The sequence below is a fragment of the Pongo abelii genome, chromosome 9 (genome assembly GCF_028885655.2).
Source record: "Pongo abelii isolate AG06213 chromosome 9, NHGRI_mPonAbe1-v2.0_pri, whole genome shotgun sequence".
NCBI lineage: Eukaryota > Metazoa > Chordata > Mammalia > Primates > Hominidae > Pongo > Pongo abelii.
Genome location: NC_071994.2, coordinates 73901841 through 73925132, shown reverse-complemented (window position 1 = coordinate 73925132; position 23292 = coordinate 73901841). Strand labels below are relative to the sequence as shown.

Genomic DNA, 23292 nt, shown 5'->3' with positions numbered 1-23292 from the left:
AACCAAACAATGTAAAACACAATGGGAGAGGGCCTAGAATTCGTAACTTTTTCCTACGTGTCCAAATGCTGGTTCCTCTTTCAGTCTCTGTTCAAATGGTTCTTCTTTGCCAAGTGTTCTCTTATCTGCCCAGATCATCTCTCCCAACTGAGCTTCTGCAGGATTCTCTGATTCCCTTGGACTTAGCACTTCTCACTGTCTGCTGTGTATCAATGTTATTTGTCTTCATAGCTTATCCAGACTTCTTGGGGTGACATCCTGCCTGGGAGCAGGCCGTTTTGTTTACCTCCTTCTCTCCCCCATAGGTTCCTTCAGGATTGAGATTCTTCCCCAGCATGCTGCCACTTGTGGAGAGACCTCCCCACCTCACCCAGTTTCTCCCTCCTCATCATCATCTTCATCCCAGTCTGTACTGTGGGTGTCCTCCCCAGAAAGTTCACCTCCTGTCTCCTGGGTTCAGTGCCCTATCTGCCAGTTGCAGTTCTCAGCAAGAGAAGTAGAAGAGCATGCCAGCATATGTGGGGACTTCCCTCAGGCATGAGCCATGAGGTCCTCTGGTTTTGCCCCACCCTCTGTGACTGAGACTGGGACTGAATCGCTTGACAGCTGAGAAGAGCTGCTGAGGCCAAAGCTCCCTCTCTCCTCCCCTCCACTCATTCCCTCAGGACTCTGCCTGAGGGCACCTCTGTGCCTAGCCTGATCCCCATTCCCAGTTGTCAAGGCTTCTGTGACCATGGCACCCGATTCTCCTAAGGCCAGCTCTGTCCTTTTCCCCCTTGGAAGTCTCCTTGGAACTTTTGGGCCTTGGGACACCATCCAGAATGTCTTTCCCTCTGTGAGTGGTGCACATTCTCATGCCCATTTTCCTGAAAGGAAAACCGAGGCCCAGTGAAGAGCAAACGCTGTCTGACAGATAAAATCCTGTGGTGTGCTGGGAATGTGTGTGTGGGTTTTGAGCACGAGGCTGACATCCAGCAACCCATGAACCAAGTTCTCAGTCTCCTTTGTGGGCTCCTGTCCTGGGTATAATCAGGTAATGGTGATGTGTGTGACACTAAGCAAGTTATTTATTTTAGCATCCAGAATTAACTGAGAGAAAAAAATCTCCCATCCTCCTGCTCACAGAGCTATGATAGGGACCAGATGGGTTAATGACTAAGGAGTAGTTCTAGGCTTGGCTGTGGAACCTTGGGCATATCCCATTCCTTACCTACACAAGGAGGTGATTGGACCAGAGGGTGTCAAAGATTCCCTCAAGCTGTGATATTCCAAATTCTGTTCCCACCTTCTTTGAGCAAATATGTCTTCTCTTCCCTTTCCCAGAAGATTTCACTGTGTGGCACTAACACCGGTTCCCCTGGTCCCCAGGGTACAGAGCAGAGGGGGAGCAGCTGGTCCTGCAAAGAGAGGTCCCAGGGCGGGGTTTTGAATAGATAGAAAAGAGGGTGCTAGGCACAGTCAGGGAGAAGACTGAACAGGAGTTCAGTCCTTTGGTTCCTGCCAGCACAGGTGCCAGCATAGGTGGGCACAGCCATGGACCCCATCACGGTAAGAAGCCTGCTCCCCTACCTTCTCCCATTCTGCTCCCCTACCTTCTCCCATTCTGCTCCCATTTCTACCTATGAATAAAACAAAAGATTGGCCCAGAGGCACTGCAGGGGCATCCTAGCTGCCAAGCAGGTGGCCGACATCACTATGTAGGTGGGAGAAGAGCCCCTGGAACCCTGAGCTTGGGCCCAGAAGAGAAGATCAGTGAGGATGGGGCCAGGCCTGGTAGAAGAGAGGGACGAGGCAGTGCCAAGGGGGAGAAATGCCCCCCAAAGCAGGGGAGGGCAAAGCAGGAGGATTGGTGAAGAAAGAGTATATTGGGATCCTGCTGGGGCCCTGGTTAGAGCTGAGGGGCGTGGCAAAAGCCCACACAAAACCCTCCTGTGTGGACATGTCCGGGCCTGCCTGTGGGAGAGGCTCTGGGACTTCGAGAGGGAAGAGCAGCTGGGAGATGAACAAGAGGGGAGCTGTGTCCGAGCAGATCCTGTGTACCTGTATGTGGGGTTAGGCTGCCAGGGCAGCACACCCCTGCTTTAACCTACCCTTGCTCAAGGTACCCACAGGTAGCCCTGCTGTTGGGGGGCTCCTGTGAGGGTGGAAGTCAAGCTGAGGAAGGGGCCCCCAGTCTCTCCCCAGTGGGGGAAGAACAGAAAGCCCCCACTGTACAGTGTCAATTTTCCTAACCTGAGAATCTACACAATGAAATGATGAATAAGACAATATTTGCCAGTGTGTGTTTGGGACAAGGAAGAATATAATGGTGGCTGGATATAGAGGGTTAAGTGCTAGAACATGGAAGGGTGAAAGAGGCCCCAAAACAAAGGGAGTTGAAACTCAGGGTCCTAGCCTCTCCACTCCTTCATCCGCCAACAGCCTAACTGGACTGAGATCGTGAACAGGAAGCTCAGCTTCCCACCTCCACTCCTGGGTGTCATCCAGGAGGGCCGACTGGGCCTTGTGCAGCAGCTGCTGGAGTCAGGGGTTGAGGCCACAAGGAGTGGGCCAGGCTGGCCCCTGTGGAATGTGGAAGGGGCTGAGGACCACTCCTGGAGGGAGGCACTCATCCTGGCTATCCGCCTGGGCCGTGAGTCCATCACCGATGTGCTGTTGGCCAGTGTCAAGTTTGACTTCTGCCAGATCCACGAGGCCCTGCTAGTGGCAGTGGACGCAAACCAGCCAGCAGTGGTGCGTCGCCTGCTGGCCCGGCTGGAACGGGAGAAGGGTCGCAAAGTAGACACCAGGTCTTTCTCACTGGCTTTCTTTGACTCATCAATTGATGGCTCCCACTTTGCACCTGGTGTGACTCCCCTCACCCTGGCCTGCCAGAAGGACCTGTATGAGATAGCACAGCTGCTCATGGAACAGGGCCACACCATTGCCCGGCCCCACCCGGTCTCCTGTGCCTGCCTCGAGTGCAGCAACACCCGCCGCTATGACCTGCTGAAATTATCTCTGTCCTGCATCAACACCTACCGTGGCATCGCCAGCAGGGCCCACCTCTCACTGGCCAGTGAGGACGCCATGCTGGCTGCCTTCCAGCTTAGCCGTGAATTCAGACGCCTTGCACGCAAGGAGCCTGAATTTAAGGTTGGTTTCTCATACTTCCCTCTTCCCCAGGTGCCCCATGTCTGTTCTTCCACCAGAGCATGGTTGGGCCTGTGGTCGGTGTTCTGGAAAGCTTGGAAGCCACAGAAAGAGGACGAGGCCTGGTCTCTGTTCTCAGGAAACCTCTAGTTTGATGGGGAGTCACTTGTATGAAGTGGGAAATCCCCTGAGGGGATTTCATTCTAATGGCAGAGAATAGCGACTCCAGAGGGGCCTAGTCTTATGGGGGAGGCACAACCCCCACTCCAGGGGAGCCTTGAGTCTCTCTGAGGGAGGAGAGAGAACAGAAACAACTAGAAAAACAGCTGGACAGACTTGGAGATGACATTCAGTAGAATACATCACGTCTGAATACCTACTAGGTGTTCCCACCCGGAACATTGTGTGTTGCGGCTCTCAAGCGTATGATTAGAGCAGGGAGAAGGCAGAGAGAGGGGACAAGGCACTTCCAGGACGCTTGTCTTCATTCAGTGCTGCTGTGAATGGTGCTAACTGGGCTTCCAAAGTCCAGAAAACAGGTCAGGAAAGCCATAGCTGTTGTGTTCAGGGAGGACTCCTTGGAAGAAGTAGCATTAAGCTGAGCTACAGAAGTGGGTGGTTTCATACAAGTGAAGAGCAGGGAGGGTATTTGAGGTAGGGCTGCAGTCCATACAAAGGCTCTCAGGTAGTGAAAGTATACATGAGTGATGAGTGAAGGGGAGACACTGCGCAGGAAGGACTGAGAATGCACAAAGCGGAGCCTGGAGGCAGGTACTAGTGAGGGTCCTGGAATGCCGCCAGTCCAGTTTGTCCATCCCTCATCCCCTGACGGCTCCTGTGTGTCAAGCTAGACTTGATCCCCATCCCCAAGATGACCATTAGGTGGGGAAACCAACATGGGTGTTAAAATAGAGGGCTAAGGAGGTTGTGACCGATGGTGGTGGAAGGATAGAAGAATGAAAAGCCCCCACTGCACAGCTAGCAGGAAAGGGCAGTCCTTTCCAAAGGACTTTCCCTCCGTTCTCACAGCAGCCTAAGAGACAGGCATAGCAGGAAGTATCATCCCCACTTTACAGCAGAGAAGCTGAGGCCTGGGAAGGGGAAGTACCTTGCCCAATGTGATACCACCTGAGGACAATGCTGGAACTCAGACCTCGCCTCCTGAAAGCCATCCTTGGATGCTCTCTAGGGTGAGGGCCTCAAGTAAAACCCAGGATAGGATGGATAAATTGGAGCCAAGGACCGCCTTAGGCCAGGCACAGTGACTCACGCCTCTAACCCCAGCACTTTGGGAGGCTGAGACAGGAGGATGAGGAGGCCAGGAGTTCGAGACCAGCCTGGGCAACATAGCAAGATCTCATCTCTATTTACTTATTTTTTTAAATTTTTTGGAGACTGAGTTTCACTCTTGTTGCCCAGGCTGGAGTGCAGTGGCGCCATCTCAGCTCACTGCAACCTCTATCTCCTGGGTTCAAACGATTGTCCTGCCTCAGCCTCCCGAGTAGCTGGGATTACATGCCTGCCACCACGCCCAGCTAATTTTTGTGTTATTAGTAGAGGCGAGGTTTCACCATGTTGGCCAGGCTGGTCTTGAACTCCTGACCTTAGGTGATCTGCCCGCCTCAGCCTCCCAAAGTGCTGGGATTACAGGCATGAGCCACCGTGCTCAGCTATTTTTTAAAAATAATAAATAAGTAGCCGGGCGCAGTGGCTCACGCCTATAATCCCAGTACTTAGGGAGGCCGAGGCAGGTGGATCACCTGAGGTCAGGAATTCGAGACTAGCCTAGCCTGGCCAACATGGTGAAACCCCATCTATACTAATAATACAAAAAAATTAGCTGAGCATGGTGGCGCACGCCTTTAATCTCCCCTACTCAGGAGGCTGAGGCAGGAGAATCGCTTGAACCCAGGAGGCGGAGGTTGCAGTGAGCCAAGATCACACGATTGCACTCCAGCCTGGGTGACGAGAGCGAAACTCTTGTCTCAAATAATAATAATAATTAATAAGAACTGCCTTATTCATTTCTGCATCTCCTAAAATTGCCAACGCAGGTTCTCATATAAGGTAGGTGTTCCAATAAATTAATTAAATGAGCACATGAAGGGTGTAAGGAGTAGAAGTAAAAGTAGGACAAGAAACAGATTAGAAGGGGAAGGAAAAGAGACAGAAAAAATAACAGAGGGGTTTGGGTTGAAGTGACTTAGTGATGAGGTAGCAATAGCACTAGATAAGCAAAGTGACCCAGGAGGTATCTCATTAGAGCAAGAAGGATGAGGCCGGGCGCGGTGGCTCACGCCCGTAATCCCAGCACTTTGGGAGGCTGAGGTGGGCGGATCATGAGGTCAGGAGATTGAGACCATCCTGGCTAACACGGTGAAACCCCGTCTCTACTAAAAATACAAAAAAAATTAGCCGGGCGTGTGGTGGGTGCCTGTAGTCCCAGCTACTGAGGAGGCTGAGGCAGGAGAATGGCTTGAACCTGGGAGGTGGGGTTTGCAGTGAGCCGAGATCACGCCACTGCACTCCAGCCTGGGCGACAGAGCGAGATTCCGTCTCAAAAAAAAAAAAAAAAAAAAAAGAAGGATGGGTGAGGTGGCAAGAAAGAAATCAATGCCCTAGTGACACCAGACATAGGAATTGATGGTGCAGGGGCAGGACAGAGGTGGCCCAGGCCCACTATTGGTGGGTGTGGGGGTAGGGAGGAGTGGGCTGATTCAATGGGGTTGGGTCCACAGGGTGGTAGGCACCCATGGACCTGCTTCTCTACAGCCTGAGTACATTGCCCTGGAGTCACTGAGCCAGGACTATGGCTTTGAGCTGCTGGGCATGTGCCAGAACCAGAGCAAGGTCCCTGCAGTGCTCAACGACCTGGCCGAGGACAGCGAGACTGAGCCCAAGGCTGAAGGCCTGGGCCTGGCCTTTGAGGAAGGCATCCTCAACCTGGCGAGGCTGCGACTGGCCATCAACTACAACCAGAAGTGGGTCAGCTGGGCCCCACCTATATCCCCTCCCTGTCCTTTTCTCTTGCCCTGCCACCTCTAGGTCTCCCTGACCAGCCCTAAGCAACTCCTTTTCCTGCCCTCAAGACCCTCTCAGGCCTTGGTCCTGAGCACCCTTCTGTCTAGGCCCTTGACCCTGTGGGTCCCCTCCCTTCTTACATTCAATCTAAGCCCCTAACCTCTCCTCAGCCCTTGGAAGACCCATTACCCACCAAGACCTCACCTTCGGACCAGGACATCTGGTCTTAGACAGCTTTGTCTCTGACCTGCTGAGTTACTTCAATCCAGTCTTTCTGTTGTTCAATTTCAGTACATCACTCTATAAAGCAAGATAAGACTAGATCTCTCAGGCCTTAAATATCCCCCAAAAGGTTCCATTATTCCCTGTCTCCTCAGACATCCTCCCCTCTAAGCTAAAGACAGGCTCCTTGTTTAGCTTCCCCCAGCCCCTTGCTCCTCACTCTCATCCACCTTCAACATCCACCAGGAACTTAACCAAAAACCTTCCTTCATAATGGCTCCCCTGGGCCTGTCTCCCAATACAGCAAACCCCAGCTTCCCTCTTCTGCCCACCTCAAGACCATCCAGGCTGATGTCCCACATCTCTAAGAAGGCAGTGGACCCTGGGGGTTCTGGGTCTTGGGTCCCCAGTTCTACCCACCACTGAATAACTTAGACTCAAGAATGTAGGATCCAGAGAGTTCAGGAAAACCTTTGAGTACGGTTTCCCCTCCATAGACCAAGGCCTAGAGAGAGATGGGTCTGACCATGGTCACATGACAAGCAAGTTGGCTGGTGTGGGGAGAAAAGAAGGATTGTTCAATCTCTGTGGCAGGGAAGGAAGGGCTGTGTACCCAACTGACTCCCCCATGCTCCTCCTTGCCTGGTGGCCTCCCGCTCTGCTTATGCCCCATCTCTGCTTAGTACATAGCACACCCCATCTGCCAGCAAGTCCTGTCCTTCATCTGGTGTGGGAAACTGGCTGGTTGGCGTGGAAGCACCACCAGCTGGAAGCTCTTTGTTGCCTTCCTCATCTTCCTCACCATGCCCTTCCTCTGCCTTGGCTATTGGCTGGCACCAAAGTCACAGGTACCAAGAATAAGATTAATGGTAACTGTCACTTATTGAGCACTTGTTTTATGAGGCCCTGGGCTAGACACTTGGTGAATACAACTTTGTGTGAATGTTTCCATTAAGTAGCTGGAAGTGTAGCCCTGAGGAAAGCATTCTGCTTCAGTGGTATAGGGGAGCAACCTGAGGCACAGGGAAGGGCAATGCTCTTTTTGTCAAAAGTACACAGGAAATAGTGGAGTCAGGATTTAAACCGAAGTCTCTCTGCCTCCAAAACCTTAATCCTACTAACAGCCCTATACTCTCCTAAAGAGAGGCCCACCCCAACTACAAATTCTATGGGAGCCCTTCATCCAACCTTGAGACCCAACTGTGAGCCAAGCATGGTGCCTGGCACTGGGTTATCATGAAGAAAAGTCCTGTTCCCGCTGAGCAGGTGAGGAATGGGGAGAGGGGTCTTCCGGGAAGCAGGAGCATATGTGTGAAGGCCTGGGGAGGGAGAACCCAAAGTGTTAGAGAAACTGAAAGGAATTAGATCAAGAGTGGTGGAGAAGCACACAGGGGCCAGATCTCACAGAGCCTTATAAGCCACGCAGGATGGGAGCCATTGTGGGATTAATGGGGCGAGTCCCCCATCAGTCTTGTGTTTCAGAAAGTGCCCTCTACTAGGGGTGTGAAAGGTGGGCTGGGGGTGCAGGGCAGGAGTTAGGGAGACTGGGTGTGAGAGGACAAGCATGTAGAGATGTCTCATATTTCCGGCCTGGGTGACCAGGTCATTTTATGAGGTGGGGACACAGAAGATGGAAGAGCAAGATAGGATAGAAGATGATGAATTTATTTTTTAACGTGGTTGAGTTTGAAGAGCCTGTCGGGCCTCCAAGGGAAAGTTACTTTACATCTGTGATCCTCAGTTCTCGAAAAAAAAAAAGGGAATAATAATGCCTACCTCATATGGTTTGGAAGGAGACAACAGATAAGAGTCTACGGCCTGATATGTAGCACATTCTCAATATATGTCTGAATAGTGCGTGACTGAATCTGAGAAAGGGGAGTCACATGTGGGTGGAGCAGTCTAGAAGGGCTTGCAGGAGGGAGAGACACCCAGGACTGAGAGCCCTACTCCCCCTCCTTCCCCTGGAAGCTGGGCCGCCTGCTAAAGATCCCAGTATTGAAGTGCCTGCTGCACTCTGCCTCCTATCTGTGGTTCCTCATCGTCCTGCTGGGAGAGTCCCTGGTCATGGAGACACAGCTGAGCACCTTCCGTGGCCGCAGCCAGAGTGTCTGGGAGAATTCACTACACATGATTTGGGTCACAGGTATACCTATAGGACCCTTTATTTGTGGCAGTGTCCCTTAGGGGCCCTCCTTCCTGTCCTTCACAATAAGCACCCCAACAGGGGGATCCTGCTTTGTAGATGACCCCTGAACATATAACCAGACCCCTCTGGGCTGTAGCACAGTACAGGGCCCTTTCCCTTCACCCCTAGTTGGGGACCTAGCCCTGTGGTAGACTCCCTGAGCAAGGACCCCTTCTTCCCCCTCCCTGGCATCAGTCACTACCCACCCTGGAGGTTTCTGTCCTCTCACAAATAAGACCCTGGTCCACAGTGCGAGGTGGAAAACTACCTTGGTGTCATGGCAGCCCCCAACTACTGCAAGACAGACTCTCCTGGAAGTCATGGAGCAGAAAGGCTCACAGACCAAATGAAAGGACTCAAATCATACAGCGAGTTAAATCCGTAAGTGGTGTAATTATGATGGTGGTGTAATAAGGATCAGAGTTGAGGTTTGAGTGGCTGGGGTTGGGGGGTGGTGCAATGGACAGAAGGTGCCTGGAGCCAGGCATGGTGGCTCATACCTGTAATCTCAGCCACTCAAGAGGCTGAGTTGGGAGAATTGCTTGAGGCCAGAAATTCAAGACCAGCCTGGGCAACATAGAGAGACGCCATCGCTTAAAAATAAAAGAAGATTGGCCAGGTGCGGTGGCTCACGCCTGTAATCCTAGCACTTTGGGAGGCTGAGGCGGGCAGATTGCCAGAGCTCAGGAGTTCAAGACCAGCTTGGGGAACATGGTGAAACCCTGTCTCTACTAAAATACAAAAAATTAGCCAGGCATGGCAGCATGTGCCTGTAATCCCAGCTACTCAGGAGGTTGAGGCAGGAGAACTGCTTGAACCCGGGAGGCGGAGGTTGCAGTGAGCCGAGATTGTGCCACTGCATTCCAACTGGGTGACAGAGCAAGACTCTGTCTCCAAAATGAAATAAAATAAAAAATAATAAAAGAAGATACAGCCCAAGACTTGATCTATGGGAGAAACACAGTGACAGGTATGTTTGGCCACAGCTGTAGCTTGCCAATTATCCTGATGAGCAGCTATTAATTTTATATGCATTATTTGGGCAGAGGACATGTGGAAACAGAATGGCTGGTGCCAGTGGGTAGCTGATTTAAGATCTCATGAATACTGAGGGCCTCGTATGCTTCATGCATATTCAGTATATCATGAATATTTAGAGTCTTTCCATCTCTTTCTATGTATGTTCACACACACATGCTCTACTAACTTTACTTGTTCAACATGTCACCAAAGTAACTAGCCTATACTTAATGCATAAGTTTCATCTATTCCATTGGTTTTCTTTTCTTCTATAGCAGAATTGAGTATTCTCAAACAATTTAGCAAATGCAGTTTACAAGAATCCCCAGAGCTTCAGTCAGCCTCTGGCCTGTCAGCTCAGCAGGCCGAATTGGTGGCGCCTTCCTCGGCTGTCCGCCTCTCATTTAGCTCTGGCTTGGTTAGTAAACTCCAGAGCCACCAGTATACCAAGTCCACTGCTCCACCCTGTACCAGGCCAGTCAGTGATGTCAGAAAGGAAATCTGGTGCAGAAACTTTACGGAAAGAAAATAAGAGCAGCCCAAGAGGGAAAGTTTCTCATCCTATTGTTTACTAAACATGGATTGACCTGTGCTGAGTGGAGAGGAAACCAATACAATTCCTACCCGTGGGAGAAGAAAGTCTTAGAAACATATGAAACAAAACCCATTTATTCATGTAATAAATGTTTCTTGATGCCCTATCATAAGTGAAGCACTAAGAGTACATGGAGAAGTTCAACATGGCCCCATCCATCCAACACACATTCACTGAGCGTGCACCCCACCCTCACAGGACATTCCTGCTCTACAGGACTGATTTAGGTTCCCGACCATATGATATTCACATTTGTCTAGGCCTTTGCTCATTCACATTTCCTAGAGCACTCGCCCCTTCCCGCACTGCCCCTTCACCTGGCTGGCTCCCACTCGTCCTTCACGTCTCAGCTTAAATGCCACTTTTGGAGAAGTTTTCCCTGGCCCCTAAATCAGGGTGAGGGTCCATTCCTAAACACCCATAACAGTCCCTCTGTCCGCCTGCTCCTTAGTCCTAGCATTTACCACATTGTGTGAGACCCACTTGGGTTACCCACTATGTTCCTCACAGACTGTAAGCCCTGGGAGGGCAGGGACTGTCTTATTCACCACAGGTTCCCACTGGCACATGGTAGGAGCTTACTAAATGTTTGTTTAGGCCGGGCGCAGTGGTTCACACCTGTAATCCCAAGACTTGGGGAGGCTGAGGCAGGTGTATCACCTGAGGTCAGGAGTTTGAGACCAACCTGGCCAACATGATGAAACCCTGTCTTTGTTAAAAAATACAAAAATTAGTCAGGCGTGGTGGCATGTGCCTGTAATCCCAGCTACTCGGGAGGCTAAGGCAGGAGAATTGCTTGAACGCAGGAGGCGGAGGTTGCAGTGAGCTGAGATCGCGCCACTGCACTCCAGCCTGAGGAACAGAGAGCGAGACTCTGTCTCAAAATATATATATATATACATTCTTTTTTTTTTTTTTTTTGACGTATTTGTTTAATTTGTCCTGGGCACCAGGGACAGAGATGAGTGGACATAGTCCCTGCCCTTGAGGGGCTCCAAGTTCAGGGGGAGGCAGTGTAGAGACAGACCTGTGGAGAGATATCCTGCAGTGCCCTGTAGTGATGGGATGACAGAGATACGAGCTGTGAGAACATAAAACCCCGAGAAATTCACTCCACCTGCTTAGGGAAGGCTACTTGGAGGAGATAACAGGCGACCTAGGCCACAAAGGTGAGCTGGGCTTCCAGAAGATGTGGAAGGACATTCTAGGCACAGGGAACAAACCGTGAGTGGAAAAGCACGTGATTGTATCCAGGGAATGAGAAGGTGCAATGTGGCAGGGCTACCTAGTTTATGGGGTCCAGCTCCCAAGACCCCCAGCCCCAGGTCTGGTACTGGGCCTCACTGGAACACAGGCACCCTGAGCAGCCTGAGAATTTGGAGCCCCTTCAAGTCGACACTCTGTATTTTTTAATTTTTAAAAATAATTTAATAGAGACGGGGTTTCACCATGTTAGCCAGGATGGTCTTGAACTACTGACCTCAGGTGATCTGCCCACCTCGGTCTCCCAAAGTGCTGGGATTACAGGTGTGAGCCACTGTGTCCGGCCTTTCCTCTTTTTTTAATATCACTATGGACTCAATATGATAATCCATTACAGTCATTATTCTTTTGGGTGCTCAATTCTTCCTAAATGTGGCTAATAACTAATTTATATATTTGTTTATTCACTCATTTATTGTTCATTCACTCTATTTATTTATTTATTTATTTTTTGAGATGGGGTCTTGCTCTGTTGCCTAGGCTAGAGTGCAGCAGCGCGACCTCGGCTCACTGCAGCCTCCGCCTCCCAGGTTCAAGCAATTCTCCCACCTCAGCCTCCCGAGTAGCTGGGATTACAGGCGCACCACCACACCCAGCTAATTTTTGTATTTTTAATAGAGACGGGGTTTCACCATGTTGGCTGGGCTGGTCCTGAACTCCTGACCTCAGGTGATCACCCTCCTCGGCCTCCCAAAGTGCTGGGATTACAGGTGTGAGCCACCATGCCTGGCCGACTCACTCACTTTTTAAAAATTTTTTTCTTTTTTTTAGAGGCAAGGTCTTGCTCTGTCACCCAGGCTGGAGTGCAGTGGTGTGATCATGGCTCACTGAAGCCTCGACTTCCCAGGCTCAAGCCATCCTCCCACCTCAGCCTTCCTATTAGCTAGGACTACAGGCATGCACCACCACACTCAGCTAATTTTTTATCTTTTTGTTGAGATAGGGTCTTGCCATGTTGCCCAGGCTGTTCTCGAACTCCTGGCCTCAAGCGATCCTCTGGCCTCAACCTCCCAAAATGCTGAGATGACAGCATTTCACGATGTCATCGTGAGCCACCACACCCAGTCTCATTCACTTTTAAAATTCATTCACTTTCTTAGTCATTCAGTTGTTGTAGGTTTTTTGTTGTCACTGAGTTCATACCTATTTACTGACACTTTCTTTTAGTAGGTTCTGTTTCCTGGCACTGGAAGCACAGGCAGGAGAAATAAACCAGACCCTTTGTCATAGAGAAGATAGCCATGTGCACAAATGAGCTCAATTTGCGACAAGTGCTGTGAGAAAGGAGAGTTTATATTGATTGTGCCCAGCGGAGGAAGCACCTTCCTTTGTCTTAGATGACCAGGGAAGGCTTTACAGAGAAGAGAGTATCTGGAGTTCACCTAGGAAGGTTACAGACTTCAGAGAAGATACAGGGCATTCTGAGCAGAGAGGGGGCATGCGCCAAAGCAGGGAGGTATGTTTGGAGAATAGCAAGATGCCTCCCATGGTTGGCACATGGAGAGAATTTTGTGAAAGGAAGTGAGAGAGGGTAGCTGGGCCCATGTCAGAAGCTCAGGGAGGTCTTGGTGAGAAGCTTGGGCTTTCTCCAGGAGGCCAGGGAGCTCTAGGTGGCCTCCCAAGCAGCTGCCCAATCATAAATTCTTCATGACTGCAACTGCCTGATAGTTTTATCGATGATGCTAAAGGACCCACACTTGGTCAAGGCTCTCTCACGGTTCCAGTGTATGTGGAAGCTGTATTCAGACCTATGCTCTTACAAAGAATTCTTGTTCATAGCCTGGCTTCAGGCTGTTAGCTTAAAGGAACTGAGTTTACTGTGACTCTTAGTGCCAGGGACAGGAACTACTCATACCAGCCTGCTTTGTGGCTCCTGGTGACATCACTTCACAGTGGCAAGGGAAGGCCAAGCCCTCCTGGGCTATTCATTCATGAGTGACTGCTAAGTCAGTCAAAAGTTGTTTTTTGCTGTTGTTTTTTGAGACAGGGTCACACTGTGCCACCCAGGCCAGAGTCCAGTGGCACAATCACAGCTGACTGCAGCCTTGAACTCCCGGGCTCAAGCTATCCTTCTACCTCGGCCTCCCGAGTAGCTGGGACTACAGGCGTGTGCCACCACACCTGGCTAATTTTTTTATTTTATGTAGAGACAAGGTCTCTAACTCCTGGCCTCAAGTGATCCTCCTGCTTCTGCCTTTGAAAGCGCTGAGAATACAGGTGTGAGCCACCTGACCAGTGAATCAAAAATAATTTTGCTAAAATTCTTAGGTAGGTTGTATGGTAGACATCTGGACTGAGGGTAGAAGGAGCACCCTAGATGCACTGTGGACAGAATAATAAGAGAGACAGAGCCCACAGACCAGTGCAAAGCTGTGGGAATCTATACCTGAACTGGTGCTGAGACGGAGGGAATGAGACGGATTCACAAATAAATACAAGAGGAAGGAAAATGTGGTCAGGTCTGTGACTGGCGAACTTTCTGCTGGAGGTAGGGAAGGGAAGGACTGCCCGAAAGAAGTATCACTGGCTGCTACCAGTGTGCTCCAAACCCCCATCCTGTCTCACCTAGCCCATGAGAACAGTTTCTTTCAAGACAGAGTCTTGCTCTGTCACCCAAGCTGGAGAGCAGTGGCGTGATCTCAGCCCACTGCAACCTCCACCTTCCCGGTTCAAGCGATTCTCCTGCCTCAACCTCCTGAGTAGCTGGGATTACAGACACCCACCACCACACCTGGTTAATTTTTGCATTTTTTAGTAGAAATGGGGTTTCGTCATGTTGGCCTGGCTGGTCTTGAACGCCCAACCTTAGGTGACCGGCTCACCTCAGCCCCCCAAGGTGCTGGGGTTACAGGCGTGAGCCGCCATGCCCGGCCCTTGACAACAGTTTCTTACCTGGTCTCTGCACCTCTGCTCTCTCACTTGCTTCCCTTCCATTCTACTCACAGCAGCCAACATGATCTTTTCCAATGTAAATCAGCATCACCCCTCTGCTTAGAACTCTTCACAGCTTCCTATTGCTCATAGGCCATGGTAAGGATTTTTGTTTTTATCCTACAAGCTCTTGCATGACGTGGTTGGTCCCTAACTACCTCTCAAAAGCCTCTCTCTCCTCTGCCTTCTGAGACCAGCCGTGCTGGACTTCTCTCAGTTTCTCAGATGCCCAGAGCTCGTCTGCCTTGGGGAATACCCTTTTTCACACTTCTCCTTCCCTTTGACATGTGGAATCCCACGCATCCTTCAGAGCTCAGCTTGAATGCTTCTCGAAGAAGCTTTCCGCAGCCCCAGACTAGGTCGTAACATGCTGGGCTGCTCCTTCACAGCACTTGTCACAATTTTAATTTTTAAATTTTAAATATTTTGTAAATTAAATTGAGACAGGGTCTCACTATGTTGCCTAGGTTGGTCTCCACCTCTTGGGCTCAAGCGATCTGCCCACCTCAGCCTCCCAAAGTGCTAGGATTACAGGTGTGAGCCACCACGCCCAGCCACAAATTTAAATTGTTGGTATAAGTAATATCCATTTCACCCCCTCCAGCACCCCAGAACATAAGGCCATGAAGAGAGGAATGTGCTTGTCTTGTCCACTGATGTATCCTTAGCACCTGTGACACTACTGTGTGCTCAGTAAATACTGGTTGACTGAAAGAATAAGATTTGGAGCTCAGAAACAGCAAGTGTCTGTACTGGCCGAGGTGGTCCAAAGGGCTGCATGGAAGTGGGCACTCTTGGCTAGGTCCTGGGGGGTGGGAAAGAGTGTGTCTGGGTGAGCTCAGGCTCTTCTCCCACCCCTCATTTCCTGTTCCTTACTTGACCTGGCATGCCAGTTTCAATGAGACGTTTCAGTTTCTGTTCTGGACCATGTTCGGCATGGAAGAGCACAGCGTGGTGGACATGCCTCGGTTTCTGGTGCCCGAGTTTGGAGGCCGGGCCCTCTATGGCATCTTTACCATCGTCATGGTCATTGTGCTGCTCAACATGCTCATTGCTATGATCACCAACTCCTTCCAGAAGATTGAGGTGCGTAAACAGAGGCCAGTTTAGGCCAGGGACAAGAAGGGAAAAAGGAATGGAGAGGAATAGGGTGCAAAGAGGCAAGACATGTGGCGTCGTGCTCTGCCTCCACTGTTGTCTTGTTTGTGGCTTTGGACAAGTTTTCCTCTGTAAAATGAGGGTCTTAGTGATGCTATTAGTATCTCCAGACACCAAGTCTAGGGCTCATTCCCCCTTAGGGTTGGGCAGAGGAGTGTGTTGTAGAGAAGTAAACGGGAACATGAGAGGGAGAGGGAAGGAAATGGATGGGTTAGGGTCTGCAGGCTGGAGAATAGGCTGGGCAGGAACTGGATGTCAGAAAGATGAAAGACAATGGTGGGGAGAGAGGAAACGGGGGACAGGCAGGCAGGAGAAATGCGGGTCATAGGGGAGGTGGGAGATAAGTCTGGGGAGAAGAAAGAGGCTGGCTAGGATTATAGGCACACTGGAGAATCAAAGATGTGAGGAGTGGAGAAAAGAGAGACAGTTTGAGTGGGCAGGAGGGCCATGTGCTAAAGGGTTCCTTGCACCACCCGCTGCTGCCTGGCTCCCAGGATGATGCTGACGTGGAGTGGAAGTTTGCTCGCTCCAAGCTCTATCTGTCCTACTTCCGAGAGGGCCTGACACTGCCTGTGCCCTTCAACATCCTGCCCTCCCAGAAGGCTGTCTTCTACCTTCTCAGGTGATGACCTCAGAGCTCCCACTCCCACCCCCTAAATCCCCAGCTCCTGCCCCCATTTCCCTGTCCTCTAACCGACCTCTTCCCAAATTCTCTCTCAGGAGAATTTGCCAGTTCATTTGCTGTTGCTGTTCCTGCTGCAAAACCAAGAAGCCAGACTATCCCCCCATCCCTACTTCTGTGAGTACCTCTTTGGCTTGTTGCTGGTCGCCCTGGTGTCAGGCTTCACCTGTATTGTCTACACCATCCATTTGTCTGCATACCCCGGGCTTATCTATCTTTCCAGGTCTGTTCCCCAGAAAGCCTGTCCCAATTCCTACTCTCTCACGTGGCTTCCCTTTCCCTCTTCCCGGCTCTGGCCATTTCCTGAATTTCCAGCCCTGTGTCATGCAGCCTAAACAGAAGTCCTTGCCACCCTCCTCCCAAGCTAGACACACCAACTAAGCTCCAGACAGACCTTTGTGTCCTAAACTGGTCTGAGATGTAGTTGAACATTTTTTAAAAAAACATATTAAGAAGCCAAAGGTAAATGTCCCACAAACTGGCCAGTTAAATGGCTGACAGTGGCCTAAGAGAGGCGGCCAAGAGGCCGGACATCCAAGGAGCTCCCCAGCCCAGTCTGGCCTGGCATGAGGGTGCCTTCCTAATTCAGGTACTGCCAGGTCTGTAGGGGGTTCTCCCCCTCCACACCATCAGCCTCCCAGCCCTCGCCCACCCCTTCCTGGTCCTCTCACCGTCAGCCCTTCCCCAGCTTCTGGCCCCTGTCCTTCTACCTTCCAGGTCCGCACTGTGAGATGGAGGCCAGGGGCTAGGTGGGTCAGGGACAGAAAAGTCTACACAGACTTTGCTTGGGCCTTTTTTGCCTGGGGGTGGAGGGACATGGGCAGTGATCAAAGGAAGGCTGGAGGTAGAGAATCTCCCTCACCCTCTTGTCTTCCCATTCCAGGCCAATCCCAGGGCAGGGGCTGTGCCTGGGGAGGGAGAGCGTGGATCCTACCGCCTTCGCATCATCAAGGCCCTGGTACAGCGCTACATAGAGACTGCCCGGCGCAAATTCGAGGAGACCCGGCGGAAAGGTTCGTCACCCACCTCCAAGCCCTCCCCATTCCTGTTCCTTGTTCAGCTGGGATAAAGGCCCCATACCCAGCGTCATGTCCTCATTCAGCCTGCATAATATGTGGTCCCATCCTGCCCTGCCCTTGGAAGGGCAACCTGCACAGCATGCCCCCTGCACTCCATTACCCTCTGACCCATCCGGGCATTTATCCCACTCATTTCATGTAAGTGCTCATTCCTGCCTTCAGGTGCATTCAGTTATTCTCCCATTCACTCCCTTACCCAGTCACTCATCCACCTTTTTCATTCACTCACTTATTGACTCGTTCCACCAACATTCATCACTATGGCCTCCTTCATTCCAGGCCCTGTCTTGGAGAGAGAGACGGGGCACTGTAGAGCAGGGACACATGGGAAGCTTTCAGTCTGGTGAGGAAGAGAAACCATCACAGTGGACATGAAGTGCAGCTAAGAGAGACGCGAATTGCTATGGGCGCCTGAAGGGAGAAGGAGCACGTCATTTTGAGAGGCTCATGAGAAGGCAGAAGGATAGAGTAGCAGAATGGACAAAGGGGGTGGGATCTGAACTGGGCCCTGAAGGATGGGGTGAGCTGGCTGGCCGTAGACTCGGGAGAGGGCAGGCGGGTGAACGCACAAATGTATACCCAGTCCAGTAACAGCTTTCCCCGTGGCTTGTCATCTTTCTCTGGCCCCCAGACTTTCCTTCTTTCCAGCTCCTCAGCTCCTCCCTCCCACCCCCGATCAGATTCACCTGCCCCAGCTTCACCCACCCACCTGACCCCTAGCCCACAACCCCTGGGGTACTGTAAAGGGTAAAAGGGGTACAGGGCAGGCTCATCCTCTGAAAGGCCCCTCGGTACTCCACCTCCTCCAGACCTGGGCAACAGACTCACAGAGCTGACCAAGACCATATCTTGACTGCAAAGCGAGGTAGCCAGTGTGCGGCGAACTCTGGCAGAGGGAGGGACACTCCGGCCTCCCGACGGTGCCAGTGTCCTCAGTCACTACATCATCCAAGTGCACAACAGCTTCCAGAACCTGGGGCCTCCCATCCCTGAGACCCCAGAGCTGACAGGACCTGGGATTGTGGGGACCCAGGAATCATCAGGAACCGGGCTTCAGGACACTGGAGGGGTGACAACTCTGGCTTCTGGAGAGTCTGGCCCCTGCTCATGTGCTAGTGCATAGGGAGCAGGAAGCAGAGGGGGCTGGAGACCTGCCTCAGGGGGAGGATTCGGGGACTGAGAGGAGGTCCTGATATAGTGGAAGAGTCCCTTCTTCTGTTGCTGAGCGCAGTAGCCTAGGAGGGTGAGGATGAGGGTGGGGGGCCCCTTGGGAGGAGCCTGTGCTGCTTTTCTTGCTTCAATAAAGTTTTTGTTCTGGATGTGAGAGGCCTCCGGGCTGTGTGAGAATCTCTGTCTCTTGATGTTTTGAGGTCCTCCCGCTTCTTTCCCCTGAAATGGACCCTTGTGGGAGCAGGGCAGAGAGAAATGACTTGCTCTGTGTTCCCAAGTATCTTGGGCTTAGGATCCTACTTTGAGTTACCTCAGATCTTTCATGGACAGAGTTCTGGACAAGGAGGCAGGAGACCGGGGAGGCGGGAGGCCGGGGTTCAATGGGAACCCTCTGACCAGTTGCTTCCTTCCTTGGCTTTGCATTCCTCACCTGACAAGTGGGGCTGAGGAATCACCTGCCTGCTTTCCTGCCTTCGTGGTTGTCGTGAGGACCCTCTAGCTGTTCTAGCTTCTGGATTTGCAAGTTAGAGTGTTATACGGGTCTGCACAGAAGACCATGTTAATAATAAGAAGAAGTTATCATTATTATTATTTTTGAGACGGAGTCTTGCTCTGTTGCCCAGGCTGGAGTGCAGTGGCGCGATCTCGGCTCATTGCAAGCTCTGCCTCCCGGGTTCACACCATTCTCCTGCCTCAGCCTCCCAAGTAGCTGGGACTACAGGCGCCCGCCACCACGCCTGGCTAATTTTTTTTGTATTTTTAGTAAAGACGGGGTTTCACCGTGTTAGCCAGACTGGTCTCAATCTCCTGACCTCATGATCCACCCACCTCAGCCTCCCAAAGTGCTGGGATTACAGGCGTGAGCCACCTGCTCCTGGCCCCAAGAAGTTTTTTTTTTAGTCCCTCAGTCAGTCCCTCAGCCTAGCAAGGCCAGAGCGGGGCAGGAGGTCTAGTCTCATGGAATAAACCAATCATAAAATTCCATGTCTCCACACTGCAATACCATTTAATCACGTGGCTACCTCAATAAAACTCCATGTCTCCACACTGCAACACTGTTCAATCAAGTAGCTGCCTCAGTACTTCCCTTGCTTGTCCCAGGAGGTCCCCACCACATAGCAGAGTTCCCTCAGCCCTGCTGTGGCCTCCCCAGGCCAACATCCTGGTTGGGGAGAAGGCTGCTAGGGCTGGGTCCGGAACCATGTTCTTGCTTCTCAAGGCTGCTGGAGGCGCCTCTTCTTCATATGAAGGTCACCCGTTCCCAGGGCTCCTAAGTGGCAGATGTTGGACTTTCAGGGCCTAACCCCTGAGAGCTGGAACTCTCCAGGGTCCAAGAGCAGGGTCTCCCAGGGGGGCAGAGAGGAGGCCCCCTCAGATTGTGACTCTGGCTGCACCCCTGCTGGAGGGAGAAGAGGAGGAAGGGGTCAGCAGGGTGAGGGGGAGTCAAAATAGCTGAGGGAGGATGGAAGGGCAACTCACCTGGCGCAGACACACAGCCCCGCCTCTTCTCCCCTGCAACAGACAGCAGGGTGAGGCCTCTGTGTGGACAGACTCACACCCAAACTGCCTGGCCCACCAGGCCCTGGCAGGGCCATTTCCCCTCTCAATCTATCTTTCCCTTCACCTAAAGGGAAACTTCTGACTTCCCTTCCTCCTCCGTCCTCCAGGAAGTCTTTCCAGATTGCCTTTCCATCCCTCTTCCCACCCAAGACCCAGTCACTCTTCCATCTGTCCCTGCCTCAGCACTTGGGAATGGCTCATACGTGCCCTGTCAGCCTCATCAAGCCCAGGGCCCCCCTGAGACCTGAAGCAGTCCCTCTGGCTCTTTCTGCTGCTTGCTAATCTCCTTAACCAGGTTCTTCTGGTCTATTAGACCATGTAGCAGATGGACCCTTTTGAGGACATATAGAATCATCTGAGAATGTTCACAAATCTGGAAAACACTTATAGGACCCAAAAAAACCTGAGTCACAGAGGATAGCAACTCCAGCTGACTTCCAGCCCTCATTTCCCCTTTAACCAAGTGGGTCTCCCGAAGGCCCCGGGGATTATTGTGTAAGGACATCCTGGCTTATTTCACCCACACTGCCAGTCCTGCTTCCCCCACGCACAGCTTACCACCCAGATAGGCGCAGTTAAAGTGGCTACAGGTCTGATTATAGCTCCAGAGAGTCACCAGGCTCTGGGCTCCATCCTGAGAGAATCTGGTAACCAAAAAGACTTCATGGGGGGGAATCAGCACCTCGTGCTCCTTGGGAAAGACAGAGAAGGCCTGTATAGGGGCCCCAAAGCAAGTCATTAGAGAGAAGAGGGTGGCATTACCAAATCTGTGGGCCACTGCCTTATCCAGGGAGCTGGAGGCAAACTGGCCTAAGCGGACAGAGTCCCCTAGCCTCTTGGGTTCAAAGTGAAGGCTGCCCACACCTCGGAACACCACCTCCCCAGGTCCCCTGCTGCAGCCCCCACTGCCTCGCAGCAGCTGCAGGGCCCGGATCAGGTAGAAATGCAGGGCCTTGTAGGGAAAGTGCCTCATGTAGAGCTCCCGGGAGCCTCCACCCATCCGCACGGCCTGATTCAACTCCCAGTACAAGGTGTTCGATGAGTTGGTGTAGACCATAATGGCTATTCCATTCTGGGCTTTGAAGCCAGGGGGCAAGGTGAGCCCTTGACGCTTGTCCTCCCAGGCCTCCTGGGCTGCCTCCCAGGATTCCCGCAGCAGGGCATGGTGGGCCATTTCCTCCTTTAGCAGGGGAGCTGCCTTCTCCTCCATCTCCTCTGCACAACCCACATAGGCATCGTCAAAGGTGGCTGGAGCCAGGCCCAGGGGCAGGATGGGAACAGCCTGGGCCTGTGGAGCAAAAGAGGTGCCACACCGAAAGGAGCATAAGTTCAGAGCACTGGACATGGGTCCTGGGGGCAAACCCATCCAGAAACACAGACTCTCATTTCTATCCCTAAATATCAGGTATATGCAGTTTGGCAAGGGCCCAATAAGAGGCTTAAATAACACAGGCACTGGAGTCAGACAGACATGGGCTGAAATCTTTTTTTTTTTAGACGGAGTCTTGCTCTGTTGCCCAGGCTGGAGTGCAGTGGTGAGATCTCGGCTCACTGCAAGCTCCACCTTTCAGGTTGGAATGATTCTCCCACCTCAGCCTCCCAACTAACTGGGATTACCTGTGCATGCCACCATGCCTGGCTAATTTTTGTTTTTGTTTTTTTGAGACGAAGTCTCGCTCTGTTGCCCAGGCTAGAGTACAATGGCACGATCTTGGCTCACTGCAACCTCTGCCTCCCGGGTTCAAGCAATTCTCCTCTCTCAGCCTCCCAAGTAGCTGGGATTACAGGTGCTCAATACCACGCCCAGCTAATTTTTTGTATTTTTAGTAGAGACAGGGTTTCACCATGTTGGTCAGGCTGGTCTCAAACTCCTGACCTCAAGTGATCCACCAGCCTCAGCCTCCCAAAGTGCTGGGATTACAGGCGTGAGCCACTGCGCCCAGCCTGAAATCTTGACTTTACCATCTATTAGCTGTGAGGTCTTGGGCAAGTGTCATAACTTTTCTGGACTTGAGGATACTTCCAACCTCACAGTTATTATGAAGACAGCATAAAGAGCATTACTTCTGTACAACCTAAAAGGGGTCATCCTGTCATTAGAAAGGTTCCTGCAGTCGGTGGGAGGTGGGACTAGATGACTATCAAGCACTTTTCTGGCTGTAAGATCTGGCAGGCAGGTGATGTGCAAATATTACACACAGTCAGTGTCCAGCTACCTGACCCTCAGCCCCATTCTCCTCAGGCTCTCTTTCTTTCTCATCCAGCAGGAAGCCCTTGCAGGTAGGTGCTCAGCCACCACACCAAATCACTGTGAGCTCTGAGATGCCTGAGTCCTCCCCTGCTCTGTACCCACATTTGGGGTAGGGGTGGTGGGGAGGCCTAGCCTCGGTTGGGACGGGCTGCCAGGACTGCAGCACACAGGTAACCCAAGGAGGCTTTGCCGGGCTGTGCCTGCGCTGGGAGATGAGAGGTGGGCAGGAGAACGTTGGAGGCATCCACAGAGGGATGGAGGTGGGGGTTCTAGGAGACAGAATGGGAACTTCGGGCTCCCTGCAGAGATGGAGGTTCCTGAGAGGAAGAGAGTTAAGAGTGGAATCCTAGGGAAGAGTCCCTGGGAGAGGGCTGTGAGGAGTCAGCCCCAAGTCCACTTCCTCAGGGTCTGCCTCTTAACGTCCCCCTTGGGGGCAGGAGATGGTTCCTGGAGTTACCTGCCAGGTGTGGAGGCCAAGGCTGCCGAGGGCGATCATCAAAGCCGCCAGCGCCATCCCTGGAGGAGACATGAGGGCCAGGGGTCCGGGTGAGGGCGGGACCAGAGGTGCTGGAGTCCTGGTTTCGAGGGGCTCGAGGCAGATCTGGACCCTGTCTCCAGGCATGGGATCCCGGGTCCGGGATTAGGGCCCCGGCGGGGCGTGGGCGGGGCCGAGGGCGTGGGCGTGACCTGGGAGTTTATTGTCAGCCCCCCGCCCAAGTTTCCGCTCCCGACTCCGGACACCCCTTCCTCAGAGTCTCCAGTCCGGGGACCTTTCTGAGACGGTAAAGGCGGGGCTGCAGTTTGGCTCCGCCTGAGAGGGGAGGGCCGGGGGCGGAGGACCCACTTGAAGGTTGCGGAGGCCGCAAGTGGGAGGGAGCGCCGAGGGCTCTGGCGGGCGCTTCGTTGTCCCCGGAGTCCGGCTGAAAGCAAGGTTCTCGAGGCTAACTATAGCCCCTGCGCTGGTAACCCGACACCCCTTTCCCAGCGCAGCGCGCGGGGCCCGGAGGGGGCGCGCCAGGG

At 52.3% G+C, this 23292-nt stretch overlaps 2 protein-coding genes and 1 pseudogene across 5 annotated transcripts in view; 2 read left to right on the top strand and 1 right to left on the bottom strand.

Annotated features, from left to right (window-relative positions):
- The window catches only part of XNDC1N (XRCC1 N-terminal domain containing 1, N-terminal like), a 28298-nt gene extending 27364 nt beyond the window's left edge, over nt 1-934 (top strand). The window contains 1 exon segment of the mRNA NM_001374472.1: nt 306-934. Coding sequence (NP_001361401.1) covers nt 306-541 — 236 coding nt within the window. The 3' untranslated portion in view covers nt 542-934.
- Nucleotides 1502-18484, top strand: LOC100442817 (short transient receptor potential channel 2 pseudogene; annotated as a pseudogene).
- On the bottom strand, nt 18566-23292 carry ART5 (ADP-ribosyltransferase 5). 4 transcript variants are annotated; one of them, XM_024255493.2, is made up of 4 exons: nt 22730-23292; nt 20580-21309; nt 19941-19973; nt 18566-19860 (listed from the first exon to the last, which is right to left on the bottom strand). In XM_024255493.2, exons 1-4 carry the CDS (start codon nt 22892-22894, stop codon nt 19754-19756), a joined length of 1035 nt encoding a protein of 344 aa, XP_024111261.1. In that variant the 5' UTR covers nt 22895-23292; the 3' UTR covers nt 18566-19753. The 4 variants fall into 4 exon arrangements, with proteins under 4 accessions (XP_024111261.1, XP_024111262.1, XP_024111263.1 ...); XM_024255494.2 differs by having other exon boundaries at nt 18566-19857; XM_024255495.2 differs by having other exon boundaries at nt 18566-19731.

What these genes read in the sequence shown, in the direction of transcription:
- ART5 (XM_024255493.2), bottom strand. Translation starts at nt 22,894, where the DNA reads ATGCCTGGAGACAGGGTCCAGATCTGCCTCGAGCCCCTCGAAACCAGG. An exon ending in TTGGCCTCCACACCTGGCAG is followed by an intron (nt 21,310 to 22,729) that starts GTAACTCCAGGA and finishes TTTGCTCCACAG; the next exon opens with GCCCAGGCTGTTCCCATCCT. An exon ending in GGGCTGTGTGTCTGCGCCAG is followed by an intron (nt 19,861 to 19,940) that starts GTGAGTTGCCCT and finishes TTCTCCCTCCAG; the next exon opens with CAGGGGTGCAGCCAGAGTCA.